At 64.4% G+C, this 24,685-nt stretch overlaps 3 protein-coding genes and 1 long non-coding RNA gene across 10 annotated transcripts in view; 2 read left to right on the top strand and 2 right to left on the bottom strand.

The window, feature by feature from the left end:
- Window positions 1-13,362, top strand: part of LOC111161063 (calmodulin binding transcription activator 2) — a 14,475-nt gene extending 1,113 nt beyond the window's left edge. The window contains exons 1-22 of one of the 5 annotated variants that reach the window (XM_022524525.1): window positions 41-484; window positions 659-762; window positions 1,844-1,911; window positions 1,991-2,126; window positions 2,665-2,736; window positions 2,919-3,072; window positions 3,328-3,462; window positions 3,979-4,916; window positions 5,503-5,629; window positions 7,067-7,201; window positions 8,852-8,967; window positions 9,470-9,654; window positions 9,943-10,021; window positions 10,120-10,342; window positions 10,436-10,710; window positions 11,556-11,752; window positions 11,976-12,159; window positions 12,294-12,365; window positions 12,483-12,503; window positions 12,661-12,848; window positions 13,050-13,124; window positions 13,235-13,362. In XM_022524525.1, the coding sequence (XP_022380233.1) occupies window positions 133-484; window positions 659-762; window positions 1,844-1,911; window positions 1,991-2,126; window positions 2,665-2,736; window positions 2,919-3,072; window positions 3,328-3,462; window positions 3,979-4,916; window positions 5,503-5,629; window positions 7,067-7,201; window positions 8,852-8,967; window positions 9,470-9,654; window positions 9,943-10,021; window positions 10,120-10,342; window positions 10,436-10,710; window positions 11,556-11,752; window positions 11,976-12,159; window positions 12,294-12,365; window positions 12,483-12,503; window positions 12,661-12,848; window positions 13,050-13,124; window positions 13,235-13,298 (3,900 nt within the window). In that variant the 5' untranslated portion in view covers window positions 41-132 and the 3' untranslated portion in view covers window positions 13,299-13,362. Of the gene's footprint in view, window positions 1-39; window positions 485-658; window positions 763-1,843; window positions 1,912-1,990; window positions 2,127-2,649; window positions 2,737-2,918; window positions 3,073-3,327; window positions 3,463-3,978; window positions 4,917-5,502; window positions 5,630-7,066; window positions 7,202-8,851; window positions 8,968-9,469; window positions 9,655-9,942; window positions 10,022-10,119; window positions 10,343-10,435; window positions 10,711-11,555; window positions 11,753-11,975; window positions 12,160-12,293; window positions 12,366-12,482; window positions 12,504-12,660 lie in introns of those variants that run through there. The other 4 variants (XM_022524526.1, XM_022524524.1, XM_022524527.1 and 1 more) reach the window with 4 other exon arrangements.
- On the bottom strand, window positions 7,609-8,902 carry LOC111161064. The gene is made up of 2 exons (XR_002641522.1): window positions 8,839-8,902; window positions 7,609-8,734 (listed from the first exon to the last, which is right to left on the bottom strand). It is a non-coding gene; the product is annotated as an uncharacterized LOC111161064 (long non-coding RNA).
- A 606-nt stretch (window positions 13,363-13,968) lies between the features above and the next one.
- On the top strand, window positions 13,969-17,472 carry LOC111161140 (sperm associated antigen 7). Its single transcript, XM_022524657.1, has 7 exons — window positions 13,969-14,140; window positions 16,152-16,219; window positions 16,443-16,531; window positions 16,643-16,727; window positions 16,842-16,931; window positions 17,014-17,170; window positions 17,277-17,472. The coding sequence occupies exons 1-7, from the start codon at window positions 14,056-14,058 to the stop codon at window positions 17,384-17,386; spliced, it is 684 nt and encodes a 227-aa protein (XP_022380365.1). The 5' UTR covers window positions 13,969-14,055; the 3' UTR covers window positions 17,387-17,472.
- Window positions 17,473-18,272: 800 nt separating this feature from the next.
- On the bottom strand, window positions 18,273-24,606 carry LOC111161065 (enolase 3). Of its 3 annotated transcripts, none has more exons than XM_022524530.1 (12): window positions 24,151-24,606; window positions 22,207-22,293; window positions 21,858-21,953; window positions 21,617-21,675; window positions 21,345-21,414; window positions 20,886-21,019; window positions 19,871-20,093; window positions 19,567-19,764; window positions 19,187-19,388; window positions 18,702-18,810; window positions 18,517-18,575; window positions 18,273-18,428 (listed from the first exon to the last, which is right to left on the bottom strand). In XM_022524530.1, the coding sequence occupies exons 2-12, from the start codon at window positions 22,289-22,291 to the stop codon at window positions 18,359-18,361; spliced, it is 1,305 nt and encodes a 434-aa protein (XP_022380238.1). In that variant the 5' UTR covers window positions 22,292-22,293; window positions 24,151-24,606; the 3' UTR covers window positions 18,273-18,358. The 3 variants fall into 3 exon arrangements, with proteins under 3 accessions (XP_022380238.1, XP_022380236.1, XP_022380237.1); XM_022524528.1 differs by lacking the exon at window positions 24,151-24,606 and adding an exon at window positions 23,533-24,065; XM_022524529.1 differs by lacking the exon at window positions 24,151-24,606 and adding an exon at window positions 22,934-23,057.
- Window positions 24,607-24,685: the final 79 nt, after the last annotated feature.

Below are 24,685 nucleotides of genomic sequence, written 5' to 3' on the forward strand. Positions count from 1 at the left end.
CCCCCCCCCCCCCCCCCCCCCGGCCCGGACCCCACCGTAGCCCCAGGGTCTCCGAGAGTCCCTGGTGTAGGGCCTGGGAAGCGCCAGCTCTGCCAGCTCCCCCCCCTCCCCCACCCCACCGGTCTCTTCCTGATGACTGTCGGCAGTGTCCCTGGTGTCTCCCCACTGGTGCTGGCTCCTGGCACCCGGGTCTGGGTTCTCCCTCTCGTCCATGCTCAGCTCTACTCACATCTCAGTCTGACTCCTTTCTCCTTTCCCATGTCTCCTCATCTTTCTCTGACATCACAACCCAGTTTTCCCCCTTTTTTCCAGTTCAATCTTCTTATCCTGGGTCAGTGGCGGGTGGGGGGGGGCGGCTTCTGCCATGACCTTGTTCTCTCCCTTCCCAGCACAGACTCCCCCTCCCCCCGGCCCCTCAGGCCGGGGGTGACCTTGCCCCCTGGAGCCCTCACCATGAATACCAAGGACACCACCGAGGTTGCCGGTGAGTTCACAGCCCAGGTTCTCAGCCTTTCTTTCTTCCGGCTATGGTGATCCTCAAATTCTTGGGTTCCTGCTCTCCTTGTCCTGGTTCCAGGTCCTTCCCCTCAACCCCCGCCCCACCCTGTGCTTTGGATTCAGCCCTTTGCCCTGCATCCTCCCTTCTGGTTGTCTCTAGAGAACAGCCACCGCCTGAAGATCTTTCTCCCTAAGAAGCTGCTGGAGTGTCTTCCTCGCTGTCCACTGCTGCCTCCCGAGCGGCTTCGCTGGAATACAAATGAGGTTTTCCAGGGAGCCTTGGGGCATAGGGCCTGGCAACATGGGCTGGAGGAGGGTGAATGGGGGTCTTCCTAAGTGCAGAGCGCTGCCCTAAGCTCCTTGAGGGTCACGGAAGGGGTATAGGCATTCACTGGCACATCTGCCTGGGTCAAAGTGATAGCAGGCAGCAAGAGAATACTTTCCCCAAGCTGAGTGCTGTGCTAAGTCCCCAACCTAAGTCCTTCAGCAACCCTGTGGAGCATACCTTGTTGCTCCCCCTGTGCTGGCAGGAGGAAACGGTCTCCCTCGTAGGGTTCAGTGAAGTCTGCAGCCTCTGCTTTTGACCACCACTGAGGCTGACTCCTTACGGAGGCACGGTCTTCGTGCTACACACCTCCCGTGCGCCCCCGACACACACACACACACACACACACACACACACACACACACGATGCTTCGTGTGTCCTAGGCGCTCAGTCATCATCGGCTGGAGTATTTCGTTAGATGAGAACTGTCAGCAAGAGGGCACATGTGGGTGTGGTTGTTGCAGATGTAGGAAGGGCCAGGGCAGGGAGCAGGGCTCGGTGGAGATCCGGGAAGGGATGTGGTCCATGGGATGACTATGGTGTCCAGGCTCAGAGAAATTGAGTGCAGGGCATTCAGGTCTGGGGGACACGAACACTCAGGAGCTCGAGGCTCAGGGCACGATCAGAGAAGAATCCGTAGCTGGTCTGGGAGGCAGAATAAGGGTAAATGGTGGGAGCGGGTGCTGGCTTTGTCCCTGGTCTGGGAGAAGCTTGGACTCAGGCTGAGGAATTCAGAATTCCTAGCAGTGTCAAGCCACTGAGGTTTTCTGAACCAGGAAGTGGCACAAAAATGGGATTTGGAAAGCAAAATCAAATGCATGGAGGATGGAGGGTTTGGACGGCTGTGGTTGAGAGGGAGGGAAGGAGAGATTAGACTCAGGTTTGAGATGGAGCCTGGGACCCAGGAGGGCAGCAGTCCTCGCTGGGAGCCTCCACGAGCCCCTGGAGCTCAGAGGAGCGGGAGGACCTGCCCCAGCCTCTATGCAGGGACCCCCAGCTGAACGCCCCTCATCCTACAGGAGATCGCATCCTACTTGATCACCTTTGAGAAGCATGACGAGTGGCTGTCCTGTGCCCCAAAGACAAGGTGAGCGGGTCTGTGAAGGCGGGCGGCGGCCGGCCCGGGATTCCCGCCGCGGGACTCAGGCCAGCCCTCCCCTCGCCAGGCCTCGGAACGGCTCCATCATCCTGTACAATCGCAAGAAGGTGAAGTACCGTAAGGACGGCTACCTGTGGAAGAAGCGGAGGGATGGGAAGACCACGCGCGAGGACCACATGAAGCTGAAGGTCCAGGGCATGGAGGTGAGGCGGGCGTGCAGCCGCAGCTGGGCTGCTCTCCTCCGTCTTCAGCAGGGCTCCGGCCCCCCTCCTCCCACCCTCCGGGCCACTCCTCCCTTCTCACTCCCGTGGCTCAGCCCCGGGGGGTGCCTCAGCCATGCGCTGCCTCCCTCTGACCAGCCAGCTCTCCGGGACTTGGGCTCCCCCGGGGGCCGCCCAGGCTCGTTTCCCTCAGGGGTTCAAGTGCTGAACCTCTGAGCACAGGGGTTTCCCCCACCGAATCACTGCTCCTCATCTCCAGTGTGCCCTCGCCCTACTCTCTGACCTTGCGACAGTCCCTCCCACCTGTCCGGTCGGCCCGCCTTGTAAGGCCCCGGCCCCATTCTTCCTCTCAACCCCAGCCGAGTGCCATGATGGGGAGGGTGTGTGTGGCGTGCAGGTGGGGGTGGCGAGGGTGGAAGAGGCGCTGGTGGAAAGATGGGGCTTCCTGCAAAGGGACGGAACAGAGGAAGAGTCGGGGAGCAGACGGGCCCTCCCCCCACCCCAGCCTGTCTCCTGGCAGTGTCTCTATGGCTGCTACGTTCACTCTTCCATCATCCCCACATTCCATCGGCGCTGCTACTGGCTGCTGCAGGTGAGGGGGGCTGGGGGCTGGGAGATGGACTGAGGGCCACTGGGTTCTGAGTGGGAGGAGGAGCCCGGGAAATGGAGGGGGGGTGCTGGAGGATGGAGGGCGCAGGGCCTGGGGGGTGGGGGGAACTGCCTGGGAAGAAAGCTGGAACCCCACCGTTCCCTGTGTGTGCCCCTGTGTTCCAGAACCCTGACATCGTGCTTGTGCACTACCTGAACGTCCCAGCCCTGGAGGACTGTGGGAAGGGCTGCAGCCCCATCTTCTGTTCCATCAGCAGCGACCGGCGAGAGTGGCTGAAGTGGTCCCGGGAGGAGCTGCTGGGGCAGCTGAAGCCCATGTGTAAGGGTCTCCCGGGGGGCGTGGGGGGGGGCGGGCCCTTGGGGGCAGAAGGGTTCTGTACCCAGCAGCGTGGGGTGAGCGGCTCCCTTGAGCCGGGGGTGCTACCTGGAGGGGACATGAGGATTTCTGGAGTGTCCTGAGGTCGTGCAGTCACGGAGAAGGGCTGGAGGACATTGGTGAGCTGTGGCTGCTGGCCGGAAGTCCCTGGTGCTCAGGTCCCCCAGCACACCCCCCCCCCCGCCAACGGTCTTCCAGTTCATGGCATCAAGTGGAGCTGTGGGAACGGGACGGAGGAGTTCTCTGTGGAGCAGCTGGTGCAGCAGATCCTGGACACGCACCCCACCAAGCCTGCACCGCGGACCCATGCCTGCCTGTGCAGCGGGGGCCTCGGTGAGTGACCCCTAACCCTGGGACTGTGCTCCCGCCTGGCTGCAGGGCGCTTCCGGCACCTCAGTCCTGCCAGGATTTGCATGCTGGTTTGCGTGTCTTTTGCATATCCGAGACCGAGGGGCGGGTGCACAGAGGCCTTCCAGTCTGGGCGCACAGACCTAACCCGGACGCCATCTGCCTGCTGCCCTTTGCAGCTCCCGGCTACAACAGTCTGAGCGTTGACGCCCAGACTTAGCTTTATCTCTCGCTGGTACTCCGTTTGCCGTGTGCTTGTGTCCCTCACGCCTTTACCTGGTTCTCTAACTTCTCCCCCCAGAGCCCCTGCCCTCCTGTTTAACTGGGCCCCGGGAGGTGGGGGCAGGGGGCAGACAACACAACCGCTCCTGCCTCCCAGTGGCCACAGCCGGTAGTACACCTCCCATGCAGGACCCAGTGCCCAGACGCTGGGTGGAGGCTGCTGGGAAGGGATGGTCGGGCGGTAGAGAACCATGGTCCTCCCGCCCCTTTCCACTGCAGGTTCCGGAAGCCTGACCCACAAATGCAGCAGCACGAAACACCGCATCATTTCTCCGAAAGTGGAGCCCCGAGCGTTAACCCTGACCTCGGTCCCCCATCCCCCTGAGCCCCCTCCGCTGATAGCCCCTCTTCCTCCGGAGCTCCCCAAGGCACATACTTCCCCTTCCTCTTCCTCTTCCTCCTCCTCCTCCTCCTCTGGCTTTGCAGAACCTCTAGAGATCAGACCTAGCCCTCCCACCTCTCGAGGGGGTTCATCGAGAGGAGGCACCGCCATCCTCCTCCTGACGGGACTGGAGCAGCGGACCGGGGGCTTGACGCCCGCCAGGCACTTGGCTCCCCAGGCGGATCCTAGGCCTCCCATGAGCTTGGCTGTGGTTGTAGGCTCGGAGGCCTCTGCCCCGCCAGCTCCTCCCAGCCCTGCCTTTGACCCGGATCGTTTTCTCAACAGCCCCCAGAGGGGCCAGACGTACGGAGGGGGGCAGGGGGTAAGCCCAGACTTCCCAGAGGCAGAGGCCGCCCACACCCCCTGCCCTGCCCTAGAGCCCGCTGCTGCCCTGGAGCCCCAGGCAGCTGCTCGGGGTCCCCCTCCTCCGCCAGGAGCAGGTGGGAGAAGAGGAAACCGCTTTTTCATTCAAGATGATGGCAGTGGGGAGGAGCTCAAGGCCCAGGGGGCCACCCCACCTGCACCTTCACCCCCTCCTTCACCCCCTCCTTCACCCGCTCCCCTGGAGCCGGCAAGCAGGGGAGGTAGAGGGGAGGCCTTGTTTGGAGGAGCTGCTGGGGCCAGCGAACTGGAGCCGTTCAGTCTTGCATCATTCCCAGACCTCATGGGGGAGCTCATCAGCGACGAGGCTTCAGGCACCCCTGCCCCAGCCACCCAGCTCTCTCCTGCTCTTAACACCATCACGGACTTCTCCCCAGAGTGGTCCTACCCGGAGGTGAGCCTTGGGCCCCAGCCCGTCCTCCATCCCGCTCACCAGTGCTGCCACCTGCGTTTCCCTGTCTGCATGGCGTCTTTGCTCTCATCCCACCTGTCTCTATAGACAGAGCAGAGTGTAGCTGCTTCCCTTGTCTCTCCAGGGACCCTCTCCCCGCCTCCCCGGCCCCACCCCCCACATGCTGGGTGTGGCCGTGAGTCCCCCAGGTGCCCTCGATGTGGACTTGGGGCAGCCGAAGGTCTGTCCCCTGCAGTGAAGTTCTGCTCTCTGCTGCCCCAGAGAGCGAGAAGAGGAGCCTTGGTGGGAGGACAGTGGGATCCCAAGGCAAGGGCTTTGGCCCATGACCGCTATCTTCCAATCAGCTGGTAGCCTTGGGGGAAGCAGTGAGTTCCCTATTCCTAGCAGGAGTGCTGGGAGGAGGGACCAGGCTAGCTGACCTCACCCTTCTGGTTCCTGCCCCATCCCTGTACCCCAGAATCTAGCACAGGGCCTGCCGCATCACAGATGCTCCCTCGGGGTCTGAAGTCAGGATAAAAGAACGCCCAGCCGAGCTCCAGTCACAGGACTCTGGGCTTTGTCTCTGCAGGGTGGCGTCAAGGTGCTCATCACAGGCCCCTGGACAGAGGCCGCCGAGCACTACTCCTGTGTCTTCGATCACATTGCTGTGCCGGCCTCGCTTGTCCAGCCCGGGGTCTTACGCTGCTACTGTCCTGGTATGGGGGTGGGGAGTGCCCGGGGGAGGGGCTGACTCATGGGCAGGGGAGCCCCGTGCTCCCCCACAGGCACAGGAATCGGCTGTGTGTCAGAAGTCTAGGCTCTGGCGTAAGCAGTCTAGTCCTGAGCAGACTGTCAGTCTTGGAGAAATCTCCTTTCTCAGGTCCGGGGCCTCCCTCCCGGGAGGTCAGCCATTTGAGCCAGCGGGCCTCCACTGTCCCTCCAGGCCCTCTGGCTGGTTGGAGTTGGTTTCTAGTTCCAGTGCAGGGAGGTCTTGGAGCATGAGAAGGGAGACACGTTGGTCTCCCTCGATCAGTTTTGGACTAAAGGACGTTGTCTCCTAGACCTGGACTGTCCAGTACGGTAGGGTTAGCCACGTGGGCCCATGGAAATTGAGTAGAATGAATGAAAACGTGAGATTCAGCTCCTCCAACACAGCAAACACATATTTTTTTAAATAAGATTTTTTAAAAGATTTTATTTATTTATTAGACAGAGATCACAAGTAGGCAGAGAGGCAAGGCAAAGAGAGAGGAGGAAGCAGGCTCCCCACGGAGTAGAGAGCCCGATGCGGGGCTCGATTCCAGGACCCTGGGATCATGACCTGAGCCGAAGGCAGAGGCTTCAACCCACTGAGCCACCCAGGCGCCCCCAGCAAACACATATTGAAGGTTCAGTAGCCACATGTGGCTTCAAGCTACCCTGCTGGACAGTGCCAATCCAGAATGTTCCCATCATGGAGGCAAGCTCTGTTGGACAGCATGGTCTAGAGATCATTGCCAAGGCTCGCCTCTGCCCTTCTGCCCCCGGCTTTGCTCCTTACCTGCACCCAGCAGTCAGTGCTGCTCTGGGACCGCAGGGACCACCAGAGTGACAGGGTATAGATTGGCTGTCTGGGAGTGTGCCCTATCGTGACAGCCTGGTCCAGGGGTGCATGAAAGGCAGAGGGAGACCAGGGAGGCTGGGTGCTGGGACTCCTCTCAGCCTGCAGTCTGGGGACCAGGGCCTGGTGGTTTCGTCAAGGCCATAGACATGGAGAGCCCAGACACAGCTCTCACTGGACCCTGCTGGTGAGCAGCTGCTTTGCTCTCCCTGATCTTGGTAACAGGCTCATGACCCTGCCCCAGACCTTGGGGGAGCCAACTGCTTTCTAAGCTGGGGCATCTGTGGACCCTCAGCCCCCCAAGGCCTGGGCGCGGACTTAGCTGCAGGGTCTACAATCCCAGGCACCCCGGGCCCAGCCCGCAGCAGGTGTTAAGTTCTTGAGTGATGGGAATCCGGCCCCAGGTGGCGCCAAGGCCACGTCAGCCAGGGGTGTCCCTGCCTCCAGCAAGGGTGCAGCAGAGCCGACTGTGAAACGGTCCTGTGTGGCTCTCATGCGGGGCCAGAGAAGTAACCAGGGAGAGAGCCTCTGTCCCTGACCCTGTCCCCCCCAGCCCATGAGGTGGGGCTGGTGTCTCTGCAGGTGGCAGGCCGGGAGGGGCCCCTTTCCACCTCTGTGCTATTTGAGTATCGAGCCCGCCGGTTCCCGTCACTGCCAAGTACGCAGCTTGACTGGTTGTCACTGGACGGTAAGTAGCCCGTGTGGGGCCCAGACCTGGAGTGGGGCGCACTCCTAGACACCCCAGGACTCCAGCGGCCTTTTCCCAGCTCCTGCTTCATGCTTCTAAAGGGGCAGCCAGTGTCCCTCCCGTGCCCTCCCCTGGGAATCCTGGAGCCATCTCTGTCCCAGCTCTTGGCCCGTCCTCTCTGCCCCAAAAATGGGACGGAGCCAGGCCAGGAGGTGGGAGCGGGGATGGGGTCTAGAGCAGTGTGCGTGGGTGTCCGTGTGCACAAGCTTGCGCGTGTACTGGGGCACATGATTTCAACTTCCTTTCTGTTTCTGCCTCTGCCTTTGAGGTAGGTGTTTGCAATAAGAAATCTGGGGTAACAAGAAATCTGGGGTAACAGGCACGAAGCAGAAGACTGACCACGTCACTGCCTTGCGATGTTCACCTTTAATACGCTCTAACACGCTTTCCTGTAGAAACACGCACGTGTGCACACACGTACTTACACAGAGACCCGCGTGTTCCTGTCCTGGTTCTCCCTCCCGTGGCTCTCAGCGCGGTGTCCCCGCGGCCCCTGCGTCCAGCCGGGGGTCCCCCTTCTCTGGGTTTCTCTCAGTTGCGCTGCCACCCCTGCCGCACTCGCCTGCCGCCTCCCTCTGTCACAGGACTGCTTTGCCTCAGGGGCCCTTGCCCCCTGCTGTCTCAGCCTTGGGGGGCCCCTGCCAAAGCGCTGCCCCACCACCCTGTCTCCCCCTGGGGGGGGGTCTCCTCCCTCCTCGCGCTTCCCTGTGCCCCATGCCCTCACCTGCCCCCCTCCTTCCTGGTGCTCTTTTGCCACATCTTCCTCCTCTCCTGTCCCTTCTGCCCTTTACCTCACCGTCCACCCTCCTCCCCGCCATCAGCTCTAGGCCTGAGCCCTTTTCTGTCCTGCTTCTCAAGCAGGACATCTCCAACCTCCACCCCGTTGGGTGCCTGTTTTCCTGTGGCTCTGATCCCCTCCCACCTCCCCTCCTTGTCCTCACATGATCTCAGGAGGGAACAGATATGGCTTGGGGTGTGCGTGCGTGCGTGTGCACGCGTGTGTGCGTTCTTGTGCCCCGGGTGGGGGAGAAAGAGGAGGAATGGACATGGCGATCCATCTTTGTCACCTCCAAGCCCCACCATGCTCTCTGTGGACAGCTGTGAGGGGCCGGGAGGAAGGGGTGGTGCTTAAATCACAAGCCCCGAGCTCACTTGGGCAGTGGACGATAGATAGGAGGGGCCCCGGAGTCCTTCAGCGCAGCGCGGGGGACAGAGATTGCTCTGGGGCAGGGAGAGCTGATGGAGGGCTCACCTGGAGGGCTGGGTGTGTGTGCGCGTGAGCGTGTGCACGCGTGAGTGACCTGGGGCAGCTCGGGGTCGCACGCTGGAACCCCTGCCCCGTCTGTGTCTTGAAGAACGGGGTTTTGGTTCCAGATTCCGGTTCCTGGTTGGCGGGTAGCGCTAAAGGTCCTTGTTTTAGGCCTGCATCCTGGCTGGGCTGTACACAGGGCGAGGGGCCCAGGGGCTGTTGTTCTGGTGAAGAAGAATTAGACCCTGGTGCCTCGTCTTCACCTCCCGGGTCTAGCCATGGTGGCATGGGTGTCCCCCGCGCCCGCCCGCCTCTTAGCCTCCCGTACCTCTTCCCCTCAGACAACCAGTTCCGAATGTCCATTCTGGAGCGGCTGGAGCAGATGGAGAAGCGGATGGCGGACATGGCAGCAGCTGGGCAGGCTCCCTGCCGCGGTCCTGACGCGCCTCCGATCCAGGTACCTCCGCGGGGAGGGAGGTCTGGGCAGGAAGCCGAGGAGGGTCCCACTGGAGCAAACGGCTCTGCTGTGGGACTCGCTTGTCCCTCCTGCCCCCAGCCTCCTCCTCCCTGACGTCACCCCGTGGCAGGAGCAGCTATTCTGGGCGTCCTGTTGGCATGACAGGCCGCAGACGACAGACTATTTCTGATCTGAAGCGGGTGGGGGAGGGGACAGGGAGCCTGTGGGCCCGGGTCTCTGAGGACGTGGCTGGGCCGTCTGCGGGCATGGCACTGACCGCAGCCGGCGTGAAGGGCACACGCGGGCAAGGCCGTGTGAGGTCTGGCTGCCACAGCTGCTGGAGGAAGCGAGCCATGAAGTGGGGGATGTCAGGAGCCACAGGGGGAGGCCTGGGTGGCAGGAGCCTGGATGGGGAGGGGAGAGGACAGGTGGGGGCGGCCGAGGCCATGCCGAGCCAGGGGCCAGATACTCAAGTCTCTGCCTAAAGGGGTCTTCTCCACAGGATGAAGGCCAGGGGCCTGGCTTTGAGGCTCGGGTGGTTGTCCTGGTAGAGAGCATGATCCCGCGGTCCACCCAGAGGGGCCCTGAGCGCCTGGCCCACGGGAACCCCTTCCGAGGCATGAGCCTCCTACACCTGGCCGCTGCTCAGGGCTACGCACGCCTCATCGAGACGCTGAGCCAGTGGCGGTGAGCAGGGCCCCGGGGAGGCGACCAGGGAGGGCCCAGACCACCTGGAGCCCCGCCAGGAGGGAGCTTCGGTCACTGTGGTTAGAAGGGCCGGGAAAGGGCTCGCACTCCAGGAATTTCAACACTGCGCCCACCCCCCACGACTTGGGACGCTGAGTGTTGGGGCTCCTCCTGCCCTGTGTCTCTGCAAGCACCCCCCGCCCATCTTGGTGCTTCTGGACAGCATGCTCCCACAGCACCTGCCCTTACCCTGACCGGGCTCCGGTGTCCCTGTCCCAAATCCTCCAGGAGCGTGGGGACAGGGAGTTTGGACTTGGAGCAAGAGGCTGATCCGCTCAACGTGGACCACTTCTCCTGCACCCCACTGGTGAGTGCATACGGGCCGCTGCCTGGGGACGGGTCTCGCAAGGGAGACCCAGCCAGGGAGGCCCCAGGCCTCACCTCCTGCCTCCCACTCTCTTGCAGATGTGGGCCTGTGCCCTGGGCCACCTGGAAGCCGCAGTGCTCCTCTTCCGCTGGAACCGGCAGGCGCTGAGCATTCCTGACTCCCTGGGCCGGCTGCCCCTGTCCGTGGCACACTCCCGGGGTCACGTGCGCCTTGCCCGCTGCCTCGAGGAACTGCAGAGACAGGAAGCTTCAGCGGAGCCCCCACTCACCCTGTCACCACCCTCCTCCAGTCCTGACACTGGTGAGACTCATCCCTGGTCTTCCTAAGAGGAGGCTGTGGGTGGGAGGGGGACGGTCGGGCACCCCCTACCCTGGCTTCCCCCTCCCCTCACAGGGCTGAGCAGCGTCTCCTCGCCCTCGGAGCTGTCGGAGGGCACCTTCTCCATCACATCTGCCTACTCCAGCGCCCCGGATGGTAGTCCTCTGCCGGCCTCCGAGACTGTCCCTGGCCAGCTCTCTGCCGGTGGCCCCGAGGTCCCCCTGTTCCTCATGGACTGTGAAATCAACCCCCACGGGCCAGCCCCCTCCCCGCCTCCTCTTCCAGCAGCCCCAGAAGTTGGGGCTGCCCCTGAGGAAGCAGACGGCCCGCCGGCCGTGGATGTGATCCCGGTACGCCGCCATCTGCGGATGGACGGAGCTGTGAGGGGTGCGGGGTGGGGGGGTGCGGCGCAGACACCGAGTATCCCGCAGAGCAGAAGCAGTGTCTGGCTTCAGCTGGGAAGAAGGGGCTGGCTGCCCTTGTTTTGGGGACGGGCACAGGAACCCTTTGCTTAGCACCACTCAGAGCTTGTGACTCCGAAGTCACAAGGCATCAGAGGTTAAAAATCCTGGGGAGCCGCCCCTCGTGAAGACATGGGGTCCTCGGGGATGCTGGGCAGCACGACGGAGAGAGGAGCAGGGAGGGAGGCTCGGGTTGACAGGAGGATCCTGGGGGCTGGCGGCACCTGGGCTGCTCAAACCCGGGATGTGCCTGCCCCAGAGAGGCTGCCAAAGTCCCCGACAGCTTCAACAACAGCACAGAGAACCGCGCTGCGTGCGGCCAGAGCAGTGCACGGGGCCATGGAGGGGGCCTCCAAGGCCTGGGGTTGTGGGCCTGGCCAAGCCCGTGGGGATGGCGTGCTGGGGGGCTGCCCAGGAGCAGGGGGCAGTGGGTAGTCAGCCTGGAAGGCCAGGGGCTCCGTCTGCTCAGTTCCTGCATCCCTGTCTAGAGCAGGGCCTTCCTGTCCTGTTTTCCACGACGTCTCCACACAGAGGGCCGCCATGCACCCACACGGGAGCCCAGGGAGTATAAATGCAAAATTCTGCGAAATGGGGAGCCGGGACAGCCACCTGCGAGGCTCAGGCTCTGCTGGCGACGGGAGTGACAGGAGGTGGACATTGGCTACAGCTGTGGCTGGCCGGGAGCACCTGGCAGTGGGGGAGGCTGGGGACTCAGCAGCTTCTCCCTCATGCAGGTGGACATGATCTCACTGGCCAAGCAGATCATCGAAGCCACGCCAGAGCGGATAAAGCGAGAGGACTTCGTGGGGCTGCCTGAGGCCGGAGCGCCCACGAGGGAGCGGACAGGGGCCCTGGGGCTCAGCGAGACCATGTCCTGGCTGGCCAGCTACCTGGAGAACGTGGACCATTTCCCCAGCTCAGGCCCCCCCAGGTGACCAGCCCAGGAGAGAGCAGCATCTAGATGTGTCCAGGGCGGATGGGAGCAGGGAAGGAGCCTTTCCCGGAGCCAGAGATCCACTACAGCTTGGGCGCCAGGGCCTTTGAGGAGAGACCAAACCGACTGGGGAGCTCCCAAGTCCCTCTCCACGCCGTTGCCCAAGCTCTGCCTTCGCAGTGGTTCCCTCCCCGTAACTTCCCTCCCCGTTCCCCTACAGCGAACTGCCCTTTGAGCGTGGGCGCCCGGCTGTCCCCCCAGCCCCCTCCTGGGCAGAGTTCCTGTCTGCCTCGGCCAGCGGCAAGATGGAGAGTGATTTCGCCCTGCTGACGCTGTCGGATCACGAGCAGCGGGAACTGTACGAGGCCGCACGCGTCATCCAGACGGCGTTCCGAAAGTACAAGGTCAGAGGGCCGGGGGTCCCAGGGTGTGCATGACAGCAGTCCGAGTCGGGGGGAGACTGGGCTCCTGGCCAGTGGCAAGACAGGTCAGGTGAGCACTGGGGGCTCCCGGTGCTGACTCCCTTGTCTCGCCCCAGGGCCGGAGGCTGAAGGAGCAGCAGGAGGTGGCGGCGGCTGTGATCCAGCGCTGCTACCGGAAGTACAAGCAGGTGAGAGCTGGGTCTCCAGACGGCGCTCCCGCAGGCACCCAGTGCACATGCACCCCCACCCCCCACCCCCACCGCGGGTCCCTGCCGAAGCCCTAACTCCCCTTCTCTCTCCACAAGCTGACCTGGATTGCGCTTAAGGTATTAGGCCTGAGGTCTGGGTGTGAGGTTGTCCATGATGATTCAGCTTCCCACGAGCGTGTGGACTAGAGGCTTACAGCAGCTGAACCTGGGGGTGACCCGCAGGGGTTCGGGGCTCTGTTCCTGCAGTTCAGCCCCTGCCCCTCCGTGTCTGCAGTTTGCACTCTATAAGAAGATGACCCAGGCGGCCATCCTGATCCAGAGCAAGTTCCGAAGCTACTACGAACAGAAGCGCTTCCAGCAGAGCCGCCGGGCGGCTGTGCTCATCCAGCAGCATTACCGCTCCTACCGCCGTCGGCCCGGGCCTCCCCACCGGCCCCCGGGCAGCCTGCCAGCCCGCAGCAAGTACGGCTGCCCACAGCCCTGCACGCCCAGGGCCGCTGCCCTGCGCCCACTCCAGCCCAGCATCCCGCCCCTGCCCCTCCCTGCTGGGCCCCTGGGGGTGCTGAGCCCAGCATCCGGCCCCTGCGTCTCCCTCCTGGGTCCCAGAGCTGAGGGCGAGGGTGCTGGTGTGCCATGGCGCCTCATCCTTTCTTCTGCCACCAGAGGCTCCTTCCTCACCAAGAAGCAGGACCAGGCAGCCCGGAAGATCATGAGATTCCTGCGGCGCTGCCGACACAGGTGCTCCCTTTTCTGGCGGGGTCCCTGGGGCACCTGTACGCGCCCGCGCCAGCCTCCCCGCGCCCCCCACCCCCCGCTGCTCTCCTGACTCCTTCCCCTTGTCTCTGCAGGATGAGGGAACTGAAGCAGAACCAGGAGCTGGAAGGGCTCCCCCAGCCCGGACTGGCCACCTGACTGCGCCCTGCCTTCCCCAGCGCTCTGGGGGCCGCTTCTGGCAGTCTCAACAGGGAGAGGCCACTCCCGGGGAGGGGAGCCCCTGTCGGCAGCTGTCCCCCTCCCTAGGTCTCCCCCATGGGTCGCGACCCCGCTTCCGCGTCCCCCGCCCCGCAGCCCCCGCCTCCCTGCATCTCCCGCCGTGACGTCCGGAGCCCCGCCTGCCCCTTCTCCGCGGTCCCCCTCCGCCTGTGCCCGCCTCGGCCCTTCCCGACTTGCCTTATTTATTCGTTGGACGCGTCTCTGAATGTGCCCGCCTCGGCCCCTCCCCCGCCGCGCGCCCCGCCCGACCCCGCGCGTCGGCGCGTCCGCTCCCTCGGCTGCCGCGGGGCCCGGGCCGCGGGGGGCGCGCGGCGGGGTCGCCCGGTGCCCCCGCGCGCCCGGGGAAGGGGCCTGTACATACTGTAACATACAGAAGAGAGTGAAGAGTCTATTTAAGGCGCCGCGCGAGCGAGCACGGCGCGGCGGGGCCCGGCCGGCTCCACGAGCAAGTCTACGTGTGCATGGGCTCGGTGTCCACGCGCTGCCATTAAACTCCGCTGCACCAGCCGGCCTCCCGCCTCTGTCTGCGCGCGCCGGGGGGCGGGGGCGGGCCGGGGGCGGGGCCGCGGCGGGCGGGGCGGGGCCGCGGAGCGTGCCGCCTCCGACGTGTTTCCGGCCTTAAAGGCACCTCGCCCTTCCCTTTAAGACGCGCCGCCCCTCCGCAGTCACTCCCAAGATGGCGGACCTGCTGGGCTCCATCCTGAGCTCCATGGAGAAGCCGCCCAGCCTCGGGGACCAGGAATCTCGGCGCAAGGCCCGAGGTGAGGACCCCAAATCCACAGCCGCCTCTCCTCGCCCGGTTCTCAGGGCCGCACTCTCGCCCCTTCGGACGCTGCCGCCTCCTAAACCTTGAAAGACCCCTCACAGGCCCCTACGGAGACCCCCGGAGTCCCTAAAGGGCTGCCGGCCCGCCCGCTGTCCTCAGCGGCCGGTGATTGGCTGCCCGGACCCCAGCGCCAGCCTCCCGCCTTCTTTCCTACGGGCCTTCCGCGGTCCTTGTCTCCAATTCGCCGGCGGGCCCGCCCGTCCGCCGCTGTCCGGGTCTGATTGGCTGGCTGCCTCCAGCCCCCTCCCACCCGTTCCTGGGCCCGCCTGCGGGCTGTGGGGGGCGTGTTGGCGGCCCACACCCCAGCCGCCTTGCGATTGGCTCCGCGGCACGCCCGTCCGCAGCCTCTTCGCCCCTATTGGCCCCCCCTTTCGGGGTCCGCCTACGACGTCTGCCCGACCTTCCTCGGGCGCACCCCGCCCTCGGCGCCTCCGATTGGTGGCCGGGCCTGCAGGGCTGCGCCCCTCCTACTGCTCTCCCCAGCCCCTCCCGCGGCCCCGCCGCCCTTCCCTCGTGGGCGGTCGCCGGGTCCCCGGTGCTGCAGGGCCGCTCTGCAAGCTGGAGGCACGAGGGCGCCGCGGCCGTCCGAGTGGCCGCCGCCTCCCCGCCCGGTTCCCCGAGCGGGCCGGGGCGCACCGGGGCTGCCGCGCTAGGGGCCCCGGCGGTCTAGGGCCCGCGCCCTGCGTCGGGGAGCGCGCAGTCCGGACTGCGCACGGAGCGGTTACGCCCGAGTTTGACAGCTCCCGAAGGGCGTAGTCCGGGGGCCGACGGGAACTTCAGCGGGGCGGGAGCCGCCTGCCCCTTGGGCAGAGAAGCGTGTTCGAGGCCTCCGGGCGGGCAGCACGTGGGCGCTTTGGCGGCCGCGGCCGGACCCGGAAGCCGAGGTGCAGAGTCCAGTCGCTTGCCTGAGGTCCCAGGGTTCCGAAGCGGTGGGGTCGTAAACCGGCCGGGACTGGCGAACTGCGCTGTTTCTGGCTCACGTTCTTAACTTTAGTCGGAGGCCACCTCCCCAGACGCAGGGAGAGACCCGCAGGCCAGTTAGAGCAGTCAGTGGTCAACATAGGGGCCCTGGGGATAGGGCTCTGAGATGAGACAGAGCCCCCAGGCCGCCCGGCCGCGTCCACCCAGAGGGACTGGCGGGGCCTGAACAGGGTCCCTGCCTGCAGCGGCTCCCAGTCCGTCGGGCAGGCAGATGAGGCGTTGCACTGAAGCCCCAGCGTGCTCGGGCCCCAGGGGAGGCAGTGACAGCTCGGACTCTGGGTGGGTTTTGGTCTGCATGAGGAGGAACCACAGGTGCACAGGCACCAAGCGGTTAGGCAAACGGGAAGCGGTCTGGGGCAGCAGGGGGCCTCGGACCCCTGCGCGTGGGCCCGGTGGGCCGGAAGCTCAGGGGATTCCAAGTGGCAGGACAGAGGGGAGGGGGCGCCAAAACCCGAGCTGGGGGAGCACCCTTGCAGCTCATCTGGGACATCCGCAGTCCCAAAGAAGCTGGGTGTTAGACCAGCCACTGCGGCGCCCTCCTGTCGGTGCAAGTGAGAATCGGGAGTGTTACAGAATACAGGAAGTTCAATAATTTCCCCTTTCCTGGGGAGACAGCATGATGGGAAGCTCCTGGAGGGCAGCGCTGCCTCTGTTCTCAGCGCCCTAGAGGTGTCAGGTCTCCATGCATCGTGGGCATGAAATAAATGCTTGTGAACCGGGTTCCCCACTGGGGCTGGGAAATGGGGTCAAGCATGGTTCTCCTTGTCACTCCCACTAAAGCGTGCGCTCTTGAAGGGCAAGCTTCGTCCCAGTGTCTGTGCCAGGCACAGAGTGAGTGCATGGACGTCTGGGGAAGAAACACTTGCCCGGCTCTCCCAGGGCACGCCAGACCTCGTGTGAGGCCTCGCAGACGCCGCCACCCCTGGCTGCAGCCCCGGGCTCATGCTGCCGTTTCTCTCCCCCAGAGCAGGCTGCCCGGCTGAAGAAACTGCAGGAGCAAGACAGACAGCAGAAAGCCGAGTTCCGTAAAAGGGTGAGCCCGCTGGCCTGGCAGAGGCGGCCTCAGGGAGGACTTCTAGAAGTTAGGGTTGGAAGCTTGAGGTCTCAGGTTTTCCCAGATGTGTGCAGTGAGAAGCCTGGAGGCCAGTGGCATGGAGGCTGGGGAAGGTGTAGGGGGCGAGGCCCGCTGGCCCGTCTCGGGAAAGGGGTCCTGGGGTGGAGCCGTGGGCTCACGTCCTCGTCTTCTGTCTCCCAAGATGGAGAAAGAGGTGTCAGATTTCATCCAAGACAGCGGCCAGGTCAAGAAAAAGTTCCAGCCGATGAACAAGATAGAGAGGAGCATCCTGTGAGTGTCTCTGGGCTGGGGGAGGCGTGAACGGGCCCACGGGGGCCCCCGAGAAGTGGGTGCTGGGCCCCGGCGGCCCTCCAGACTCTCCCTTCTGGCCTCCCTTCCCAGACACGATGTGGTGGAAGTGGCTGGCCTGACGTCCTTCTCCTTCGGGGAAGATGATGAGTGTCGCTATGTCATGATCTTCAAAAAGGTGAAAGGCCCAAGTGCCCGCCCTCCTCTCTCTTTTCCAGCCTATACCCCCCAGGGGGAGAGGCCGGATGCAGCGTGGCTGTGGAGCCTGACCCCGTGGTTCCTTTATCCTCAGGAATTTGCGCCCTCCGACGAAGAGCTGGACTCCTACCGTCGTGGCGAGGAGTGGGACCCCCAGAAGGCCGAGGAGAAACGGAAGTTGAAGGTGAGCTCCGCCCGGCAGCCCGGCCCCGGGAGGGGTTGGGGACAGGCCCCTGAGCGCTGGTGCCTCGTCTCTGCACCCCTAGGAGCTGGCCCAGCGGCAGGAGGAGGAGGCGGCCCAGCAGGGCCCCGTGGTGGTGAGCCCCGCAAGCGACTACAAGGACAAGTACAGCCACCTCATTGGCAAGGGGGCGGCCAAGGACGCAGCCCACATGCTGCAGGCCAACAAGACCTACGGCTGTGGTGAGGCCCCGTGGGGGCGGGCGGCCGGGACAGGGCTGTGGGCAGTCGGGGGAGGCTGTGAAGCAGGGCTCCTGGGTCCTTCCCACACTCCTCTCCCACCCCGCAGTGCCCGTGGCCAACAAGAGGGACACGCGCTCCATCGAAGAGGCCATGAATGAGATCCGGGCCAAGAAGCGGCTGCGCCAGAGCGGGGAAGAGTTGCCGCCCACCTCCTAGGCGCCGCAGCTCCCCGGGGCAGGGCAGGGCAGGGGGCAGGGGGAACAGGCTGCTGCTACTAGAACCCATCCTGGAGCCCCCCCGCCCCCCACACCACCTCTGACGGTGTCTCGGGCTGGGGGGCCTGTGTTTGACGCGTCACTGTTGGAGCCTGGACGTGTGCGTGTGCTAGTGTGTGTGCGTGCGTGTGTGTGAACACGCAGGTGGGTATTTAACGTGTATTATTCCCCTTTTTCCTTGGAATTTTCTTCTTCGTGGGGCTGGGATGACTTTACGTTCAATAAACACTGTTTGACCCAATGTCCCGGTTTGTTTGGCCAGAGAAAGGTGGGTCCCAGGGAGGAAGAAGATTCTAGGTCGAACAGTGTAAAATGCATGTGCCGGTCAGGCACGGCCAGACGCCGCCACCTTCCTGGGTGAGGTCTACAGGAGATCACGTTGAAAGAGTGCACTCACTGAGCACGAAGGGCCCGCGGCTTTGGCTCCTGGCCCCTCCGGTCAGGGAGGCTCTCTGTGCCTCGGTTTCCTCACACATAGGATGGGGGGGGGCATAACCCTTTGACAGCGCTGGTTCACAGATGTCCAGTGTCTACAAGCGTGCCCGATGGTGAAAGCTTCGTGAGCACGAGCCCTTGGACTCGGACCCACAGTGCACCCCGTGGGTAGAAAGACATCCGAGGGAGCCTCCCCTCACGGGGCGCTCAGACCCCCGGCCCCTGCCCTGCTCCCCCCAGCCTCCTTCCGAAGTGTGAGCCCGTCCCTCCCCTTCTTCCGGGTCCCAGCAGGTCACCCTCGTGGTCCTCCTCTGCCCCACCTCTCCACCTCCTGTTGTGGCCAACCCAGAGACCGGCACCCCCTCTGTCCCACCAAGGAGCAGGCCACTGTCTTGTTTGCCACCAGCATTTATTTCCGCGGGGAAAGGCTTGAAGGCCTGGATGGGTCCCGGGGGTGGGGCTCGGGGCCTGCAGCTTCTCACTTGGCCTTCGGGTTGCGGAATTTGCGTCCGGCAAAGACAGCCTTGTCCCCGAGAGCCTCCTCGATCCTAGAAGGCAGGCCAAGTCAGAGCTGCGCCTCCCAACCCCACCAGCCCAGGCCCCCCACATCCAGGCCCGCTGCGCAACCCCCCATACCTCATGAGCTGGTTGTACTTGGCCAGGCGCTCTGAGCGGCAGGGGGCACCCGTCTTGATCTGGGGAGGAAAGGAGGGTTCCCAGGGTTGCATGAGGCTGGCGGTGGGAGCGGCACGCGGGGGCTTCCAACCCGGGCAGGAATCCGGGGACCCCAAGAAGGCCCGTCAGACACTTGGGAACCGTACCTGCCCCGTGCAGAGCCCCACAACGAGGTCGGCGATGAACGTGTCCTCGGTCTCCCCGGAGCGGTGGCTCACCATCACCCCCCAGCCGTTAGACTGAGCCAGCTTGCAGCTGGGTAGGGAGGACACTCGGTAAGATCGACCGGGACCTCAGAGAGAAAGCCCAGGGCACGGTGGGGCTCTACCCTTCGGTTTGGGGCAGTGGGCTCTTGGCGGGGAAGGGAATGACTAAGTTCCTTGGGAAGTAGGAGAGAAGGGGAGAATCTCGATTTCGAGCATGAGCTTCTGAGATACTGGTGGGGAGGAAGGGCAGGATCTGGGGGAGGAACCCCACGAGCTGAAAGTGGGGCACGGCAGGGTCGCTGGGGCAAAGCTCTGGGGCCGGGAGGGTGGGACGGGGCAGGAGCTGGGGGACGTCCGACGCGGCTGGACGGGCGGAGCCGGGGCTGAGGGAGGCTGCGGCCACCCGGGCGCCGGGAGGCACTCACGCCTGGATGGACTCGGTCACGGAGCCGATCTGGTTGACCTTCAGCAGCAGGCAGTTGCAGGCCTTCTTCTCGACGGCCTGGGCGATCCTCTTAGGGTTGGTGACTGTGAGGTCGTCCCCCACGATCTGGATGTTAACCCCCGAGAGGAATGAGGTCCAGGTGGCCCAGTCATCCTGGTCAAAGGGGTCCTCAATGGAGACCACTGCGGGGTCGGGGGGAGAGCCAGTTAAAGACCAGAGGGGCCTCGAGGGACACAGGCCGGGAGAGCCCAGATGGGATTTCGGCGGGCCTTAGGAGCCGTGGAGGTGCCCCAGTCCCCGTGCTGGGCCGGCGCCGGGGTCCCGGGCAGGAGCGGCAGCGCGGCAGGAGGGGGCTCTCACCAGGATAGTTCTTAATGAAGTTCTTGTACAGCTCCCCCAGCTTCTCCCCAGTAATGTGCCGCGCAGGGTCATCGGGGGACTTGAAGTCGAGGTCGTACTTCCCGTTGCGATAGAACTCGGACGCCGCCACGTCCATGCCGATGACCACCTTGTCCGGGTAGCCGGCCGCCTGGATGGCCGTCTTCAGCAGCTCCAGGGCTGGGGGAGGGGCAACAGAGGACCTGAGGGTCCGGGGCTTGCGGTCCCTGCAGCCCCTCCTCCGCGGGGACACGGGGGCTCTGCCCCTCAGAGCGCTCACACTGACCCTCATTGTTCTCCAGGATGTTGGGTGCGAAGCCGCCCTCGTCACCCACGTTGGTGGCATCCTTCCCGTACTTGGCCTTGATGACCCCCTTGAGGTGGTGGTACACCTCGGCGCCAATGCGCATGGCTTCCTTGAAGGAGCTGGCCCCCACGGGCAGGATCATGAACTCCTGCATGGCCAGCTTGTTGCCGGCGTGCGAGCCCCCATTGATGACATTGAAGGCCTGGCATGGGGAGGGAAGGGAGGGCAGCTCAGACCCGGGCCAGCTGGGAGGATCCAGGTGGAAGCCTGGCGTCCTGAATCCCCAGCCGCAGGGTCTAGAGTGAGCACTCTGACTTCTCAGGGTCTCTCTCCTTGTTTCTACAAGACGGGAGTACCACCCGCTTTCCCGCAGGGTCTGAAGCTCAAAATCAAACAGACTGGAAACGAGGCCTCCATGGGTGCCTGGTCTGTGATAGCCAGTGGCGCCGCCGTGGAGCCTTCCATGGGGTCCGTGAGCTCGCTCCCTGCATTAGCGAGATCCTGTCATCACCCCTGCTTTACAGACGAGGAAAGCGAGGCAGAGAGCGGTTAGGCAACCTCCTCTAAGATCCGTGAGCAAACAGGCAGAGCCGGCTGCCTCCAGGACAGCCTGGGCAGGGAAGGCTTAAACCAGCGGCCTGGGTTTGATAAAGATTAAAGGAGACGGAGATGCCAGACCCTCGGCCTGGGGTACAGGGCACAGTGAGCCACCCCAGTTAGCACCAAGCCCAGCGCTGGAATGTGAAGGAACACGGGGCGGCGGGGGGGGGGGGGGGGTGGTTAGGTCCAGGGAAAGCAGCAGAGAGGCTTAATGGGAGGCTGGGATTGTGGGAAAGAGGGAGTGGCCAGGCCGCAGCCCGAGAGGTTCCCTTTCAGGAAACCGTTTCTTTGGAGCTGGGTCTTGAAGGTAGACTCTCTAGGGGCCCCTGCTGCTCGGCTCCCTGGATGTGGTGGCCCCATCACTGTGGCATGGAGCGAGGGCAGCTGCACTCACAGGGACCGGGAGGACCAAGTCTGGGTTCCCGGCCAGGTCTGCGATGTGCCGGTAGAGAGGGACCCCCTTCTCCGCCGCGCCAGCCTTGCACACGGCCAGGGAGACGCCCAGGATGGCATTGGCCCCAAACTTGGCTAGAGGAGGCAAGCACAAAAAAAGAGTGAGGGCTTCTCCCCCATGGCTTGGGGTCACCCCAGGGAGCATCGGAAGGACAAACCACTGGGCCCGAAGGGTGTGCTAAGAGCGGTCTCCTCCAGGAGCCCCCACCCCAGGGGAATGTGTCAGCTTCAGGCCTGGCGGTGGGCAGGCACCAGGAAATGCCTGTGGAGTGAGTACAAATCCAGCCAGCCACGGTGTGCCCTAAATCGTGGGATGCAGAAGTAATCCCAACCAGGCCTCCAGCCCGGGGTCCCTCCCACCCCTGCCACATCCTGTCCCTTCCCCGGGCCTTCCACTCACACTTATTCTCCGTCCCATCCAGCTCGATCATAAATTTGTCAACTTTTTCTTGATCCACGACGCTTAGTTTCTGGAAGGAGAGGTTGGGGGCAGGGGAGGGGGGAGCAGAGGTCATGTTTGTCAGGAGTCAGGGCATATGCTGTGGGAGGAAGTACAGGTATTTGCGGGAGACGATGGACGGGTGGTCTGGTGAAGCAAGGCCTCTCCCAGGCTTGAGCTGCGGCGGGGTGGGGGGGTAGAGGCATAGGGGCGGGCAGCGAGCTCCCTCTTGCCTTTTCCAGCAGAGCGGGACCTAGGGTCTTGTTGATGTGTTCCACGGCCTTCAGGACCCCTAGAGAAGCCGGGGGCAGGGTTGGGGGCGTTCAGAACTCTGATTCAATCAGGCCTCTTCCCGCAGATCCCAGCTTCTCAAGAGTGCTGGGTTCCAGTCCTCCATACCCCATAAAGCTGCTAAGTGCCCAGGTCCTGACCCCACCCGCACACGGAGGCTTGTCCCCCATCACTTTCCCTCACCTTTCCCCAGGTAGCGGGATTTGTCTCCGTCTCTCAGTTCTAGGGCCTCATAGATGCCCGTGGAAGCTCCGCTGGGCACAGCTGCTCGGAATCGGCCTGGGCGGTTGAAGGGGAAGGTCACACACGGTCCCCTGCACCCTCAAAGGGCCAGAGTATGCTCTCGGAGCTCAGGGCCAGGGGCCGGTGAAGAGGGAGACTCCTGCTTCTCCGCCCCGGGGAGCCAGGCTGGAAGAACTCTGGGGAAGGGGATCCCAGAGAAAGGAGAGGATATGGGGCAGAACCGGGGGGGGGCAAGAACTCCTGGGGCCAGGGTCTCCTGAGGCAAAGCCACTCCAGGGGCCTGTGTTACCCTTGGCCGTGTGCAGGTCCACTTCTACTGTGGGGTTGCCCCTGGAGTCCAGGATTTCCCGGGCAAAGATCTTCTGCATGGCCATGGCTGCAAGACAGGAGGTGTGACTGCGTGTGGACAGCTGATCCCCGAAGGAACCCGAAATCCCTTGCCCTTTAAGAGTCTTCCCCACCCCAAGAAGGCAGGTGCGGGAGCTAAAAATATCCCACAAAAAGGTCACAGACCAAAGAGGCTAGCACAGCCCCCTCCCCCCCTCAGAACAGCTCCTGTTCCACCCCTATCCTAGGGATCCAGGGGCCTCTCCTTTAACTGCGACCTCTGCACGGCTCCCGGGACCCTCATGGACCCCTGTGGCCCACAGAGGTGCCCTGAGGCCCTCTCCCTCACCCATCTGCTGGGGTGCTCGGTCTTCAGACCAAGCTTGCTGGCCCTCAGACCCTCTCCTGCTATGCTGGTTCTCCTCTTCCTGCTCCTTGGTCTCCTCCAAATCCGTGGAGACCCCAAATTCCCCATCTGGCTCCAACCCTCACTCTCCTTCATCCACCTCTCTTCACGGTCTCGCTCCCTGCCCTGAGCACCCCCCATCCTGCTTGCTCCAACCCTTCCATGTCTTTCTCAAGCACCCCCAGTCCTGGGTGGAAGAGAATGCTGACAGCTCTCCCACTTTGTCCAAACCAGCACCACCCTTCCCCACCCCTATCCTCTGGGACTGGAGGATTCACCAGACCTGGGATATCTTCGAGAGGGGTTCGGGGTGAGCTCCGAGTCTAGGTGGCAGCTGGGACAGTGTCAGCTCACCCCCTCTCAGGCTGGGCATTTATCCCCTAAGCACCCTGTGCCCCAGCCAGCCCCGCCTCTCCCCCTCTCCATCCTCCCCCTCCACCCTGGGCTGGCAGCCAAGTGCCCACTACAGCCGAAAGCAGCAGCCTTCCGCCCCGGGCACCTGCCCCCTTCCCAAAGGTCAATGACTACCCCTCCTTCCTCTCCGTCCCCCAATAAAAGCCCCAACTTTTAATTCCAGCCCTGGGGAGGGGCAGGGAAGGGCCTTCAGATCGGGGGGTCTCTCCCCTCACTAGGATTATATTCCCCTTTTGCAAAGGTTAAAGAGGGACTAGTGCCCTTTAGTAAAGGCCAGGGGTAACCTGAACCCTGCTGGGCTGGGGAGGGGGCCTGGAAGAGGGGCTGCAGGACTGACATCCACACATGCTCAGCTCACTGGGCAGGCGCCCGGCCGCCTCTGCCCTCCCTCGGAGGAGGGTCCGGGGTCCGGGGCAAGCGCTGGGATCTCAAATGTAATCTCCCACTCGGAAGGCGAGAGGGTCTCACCTCTCAGGGTCCTCATTGCGGCCTCTCTGGGCCCCACCCCGGCTCGCGCCAGCTAGGGGGTGGGGGAGGGGACAGGGAGCCGAATTTAGACGGGCCCTCAGACTTGGCGCGGCTCCCTACTGATAGCGCTGGGCCAGCACTTGTCGCCCCGGGTGCGGAGCGGCAGCCAGGAGACCCTTTCCCGGCCGACCGCGGGCGCCTCGGGGCGCGGCCCCAGCCCAGCCGTGAATGAGGTTTCTCAGCGGGGCGCAAAATGAATGGCGGGAGGAGGGGTGGCCCTGCGCGCCTCTGAGCCTGGCGCGGATCTGGGGGGCCACAGCTCAGGTCCCGGCCCGTGGGCCCCTGGGGGTTCGTCCCCTCCCCCGCCCTGTCCACGGCCCCGGCCTGGGCCGCGCCCTCCCGGAGTGCTCCAGCCGGGGTTCCGGGCGCGGCGGGCCAGAGCTCAGGAGCCGGCGGGCGAGGAGAGCCGCCACGTGCCCGAGCGCGGCCCCACCCGGCGGCCCGGTGACTCAGCCGCGCGGCTGTCGAGGAACGGGCCCGGGGGGCGTCGGGGGCCGGGGGCGACCGGCGGGGCGCCCCTCCCCCAGGGCCGGAAGCGGCCCGCGCGGGCGGCTTCACCTGGTCAGTGGTGGGGACCTCGGTCGCCCCTCCCCGCCGGGCCGTGGGCGCGCACGACTTCTCAGCACAAGTTTCACCGAAAAGAAGAAAGAACCCGAGGGGCCCGAGCGGGAGGGGAGTTTCCCCTTCTCGGAAAAGTTGCAAATCCTGCAAACCCCCGGTGTTCTTCCGCCCGGAAAAGTAGTCCCGCCCCCGTCTCCCGCGCTCAGTGACCTTTGCCGCGCCGGGCCAAGGGGCACGGCCAGTGACCCGAACTGCTGGCCGTGTGTGTGTGTGTGTATGTGTGTGTTGGGGGAGAGGCCGGGCGGGGCCGGAACGCGGGGCCAAGGACTGCCTGGGGGCTGGAGCTGCCCCGGCTTGTGCCCCTCGGGCAGATCCTGGGGACACGAGTGGCACCCGGTGGGCGCCTTCAACTCCGGCCCCGGCCACCTGGCCCTGGGCTCCCGCACTTCTGGACTGAATAAAACCGATGGGCAGCAGCGGGACCGCGCGCGCCGCGCCCCCGCCCTTTCCGCCCGGCGGGAGACACGTTCCC

The sequence above is a fragment of the Enhydra lutris genome, unplaced genomic scaffold (assembly GCF_002288905.1).
Source record: "Enhydra lutris kenyoni isolate GAN:26980312 unplaced genomic scaffold, ASM228890v2 scaffoldscaffold82, whole genome shotgun sequence".
Lineage (NCBI taxonomy): Eukaryota > Metazoa > Chordata > Mammalia > Carnivora > Mustelidae > Enhydra > Enhydra lutris.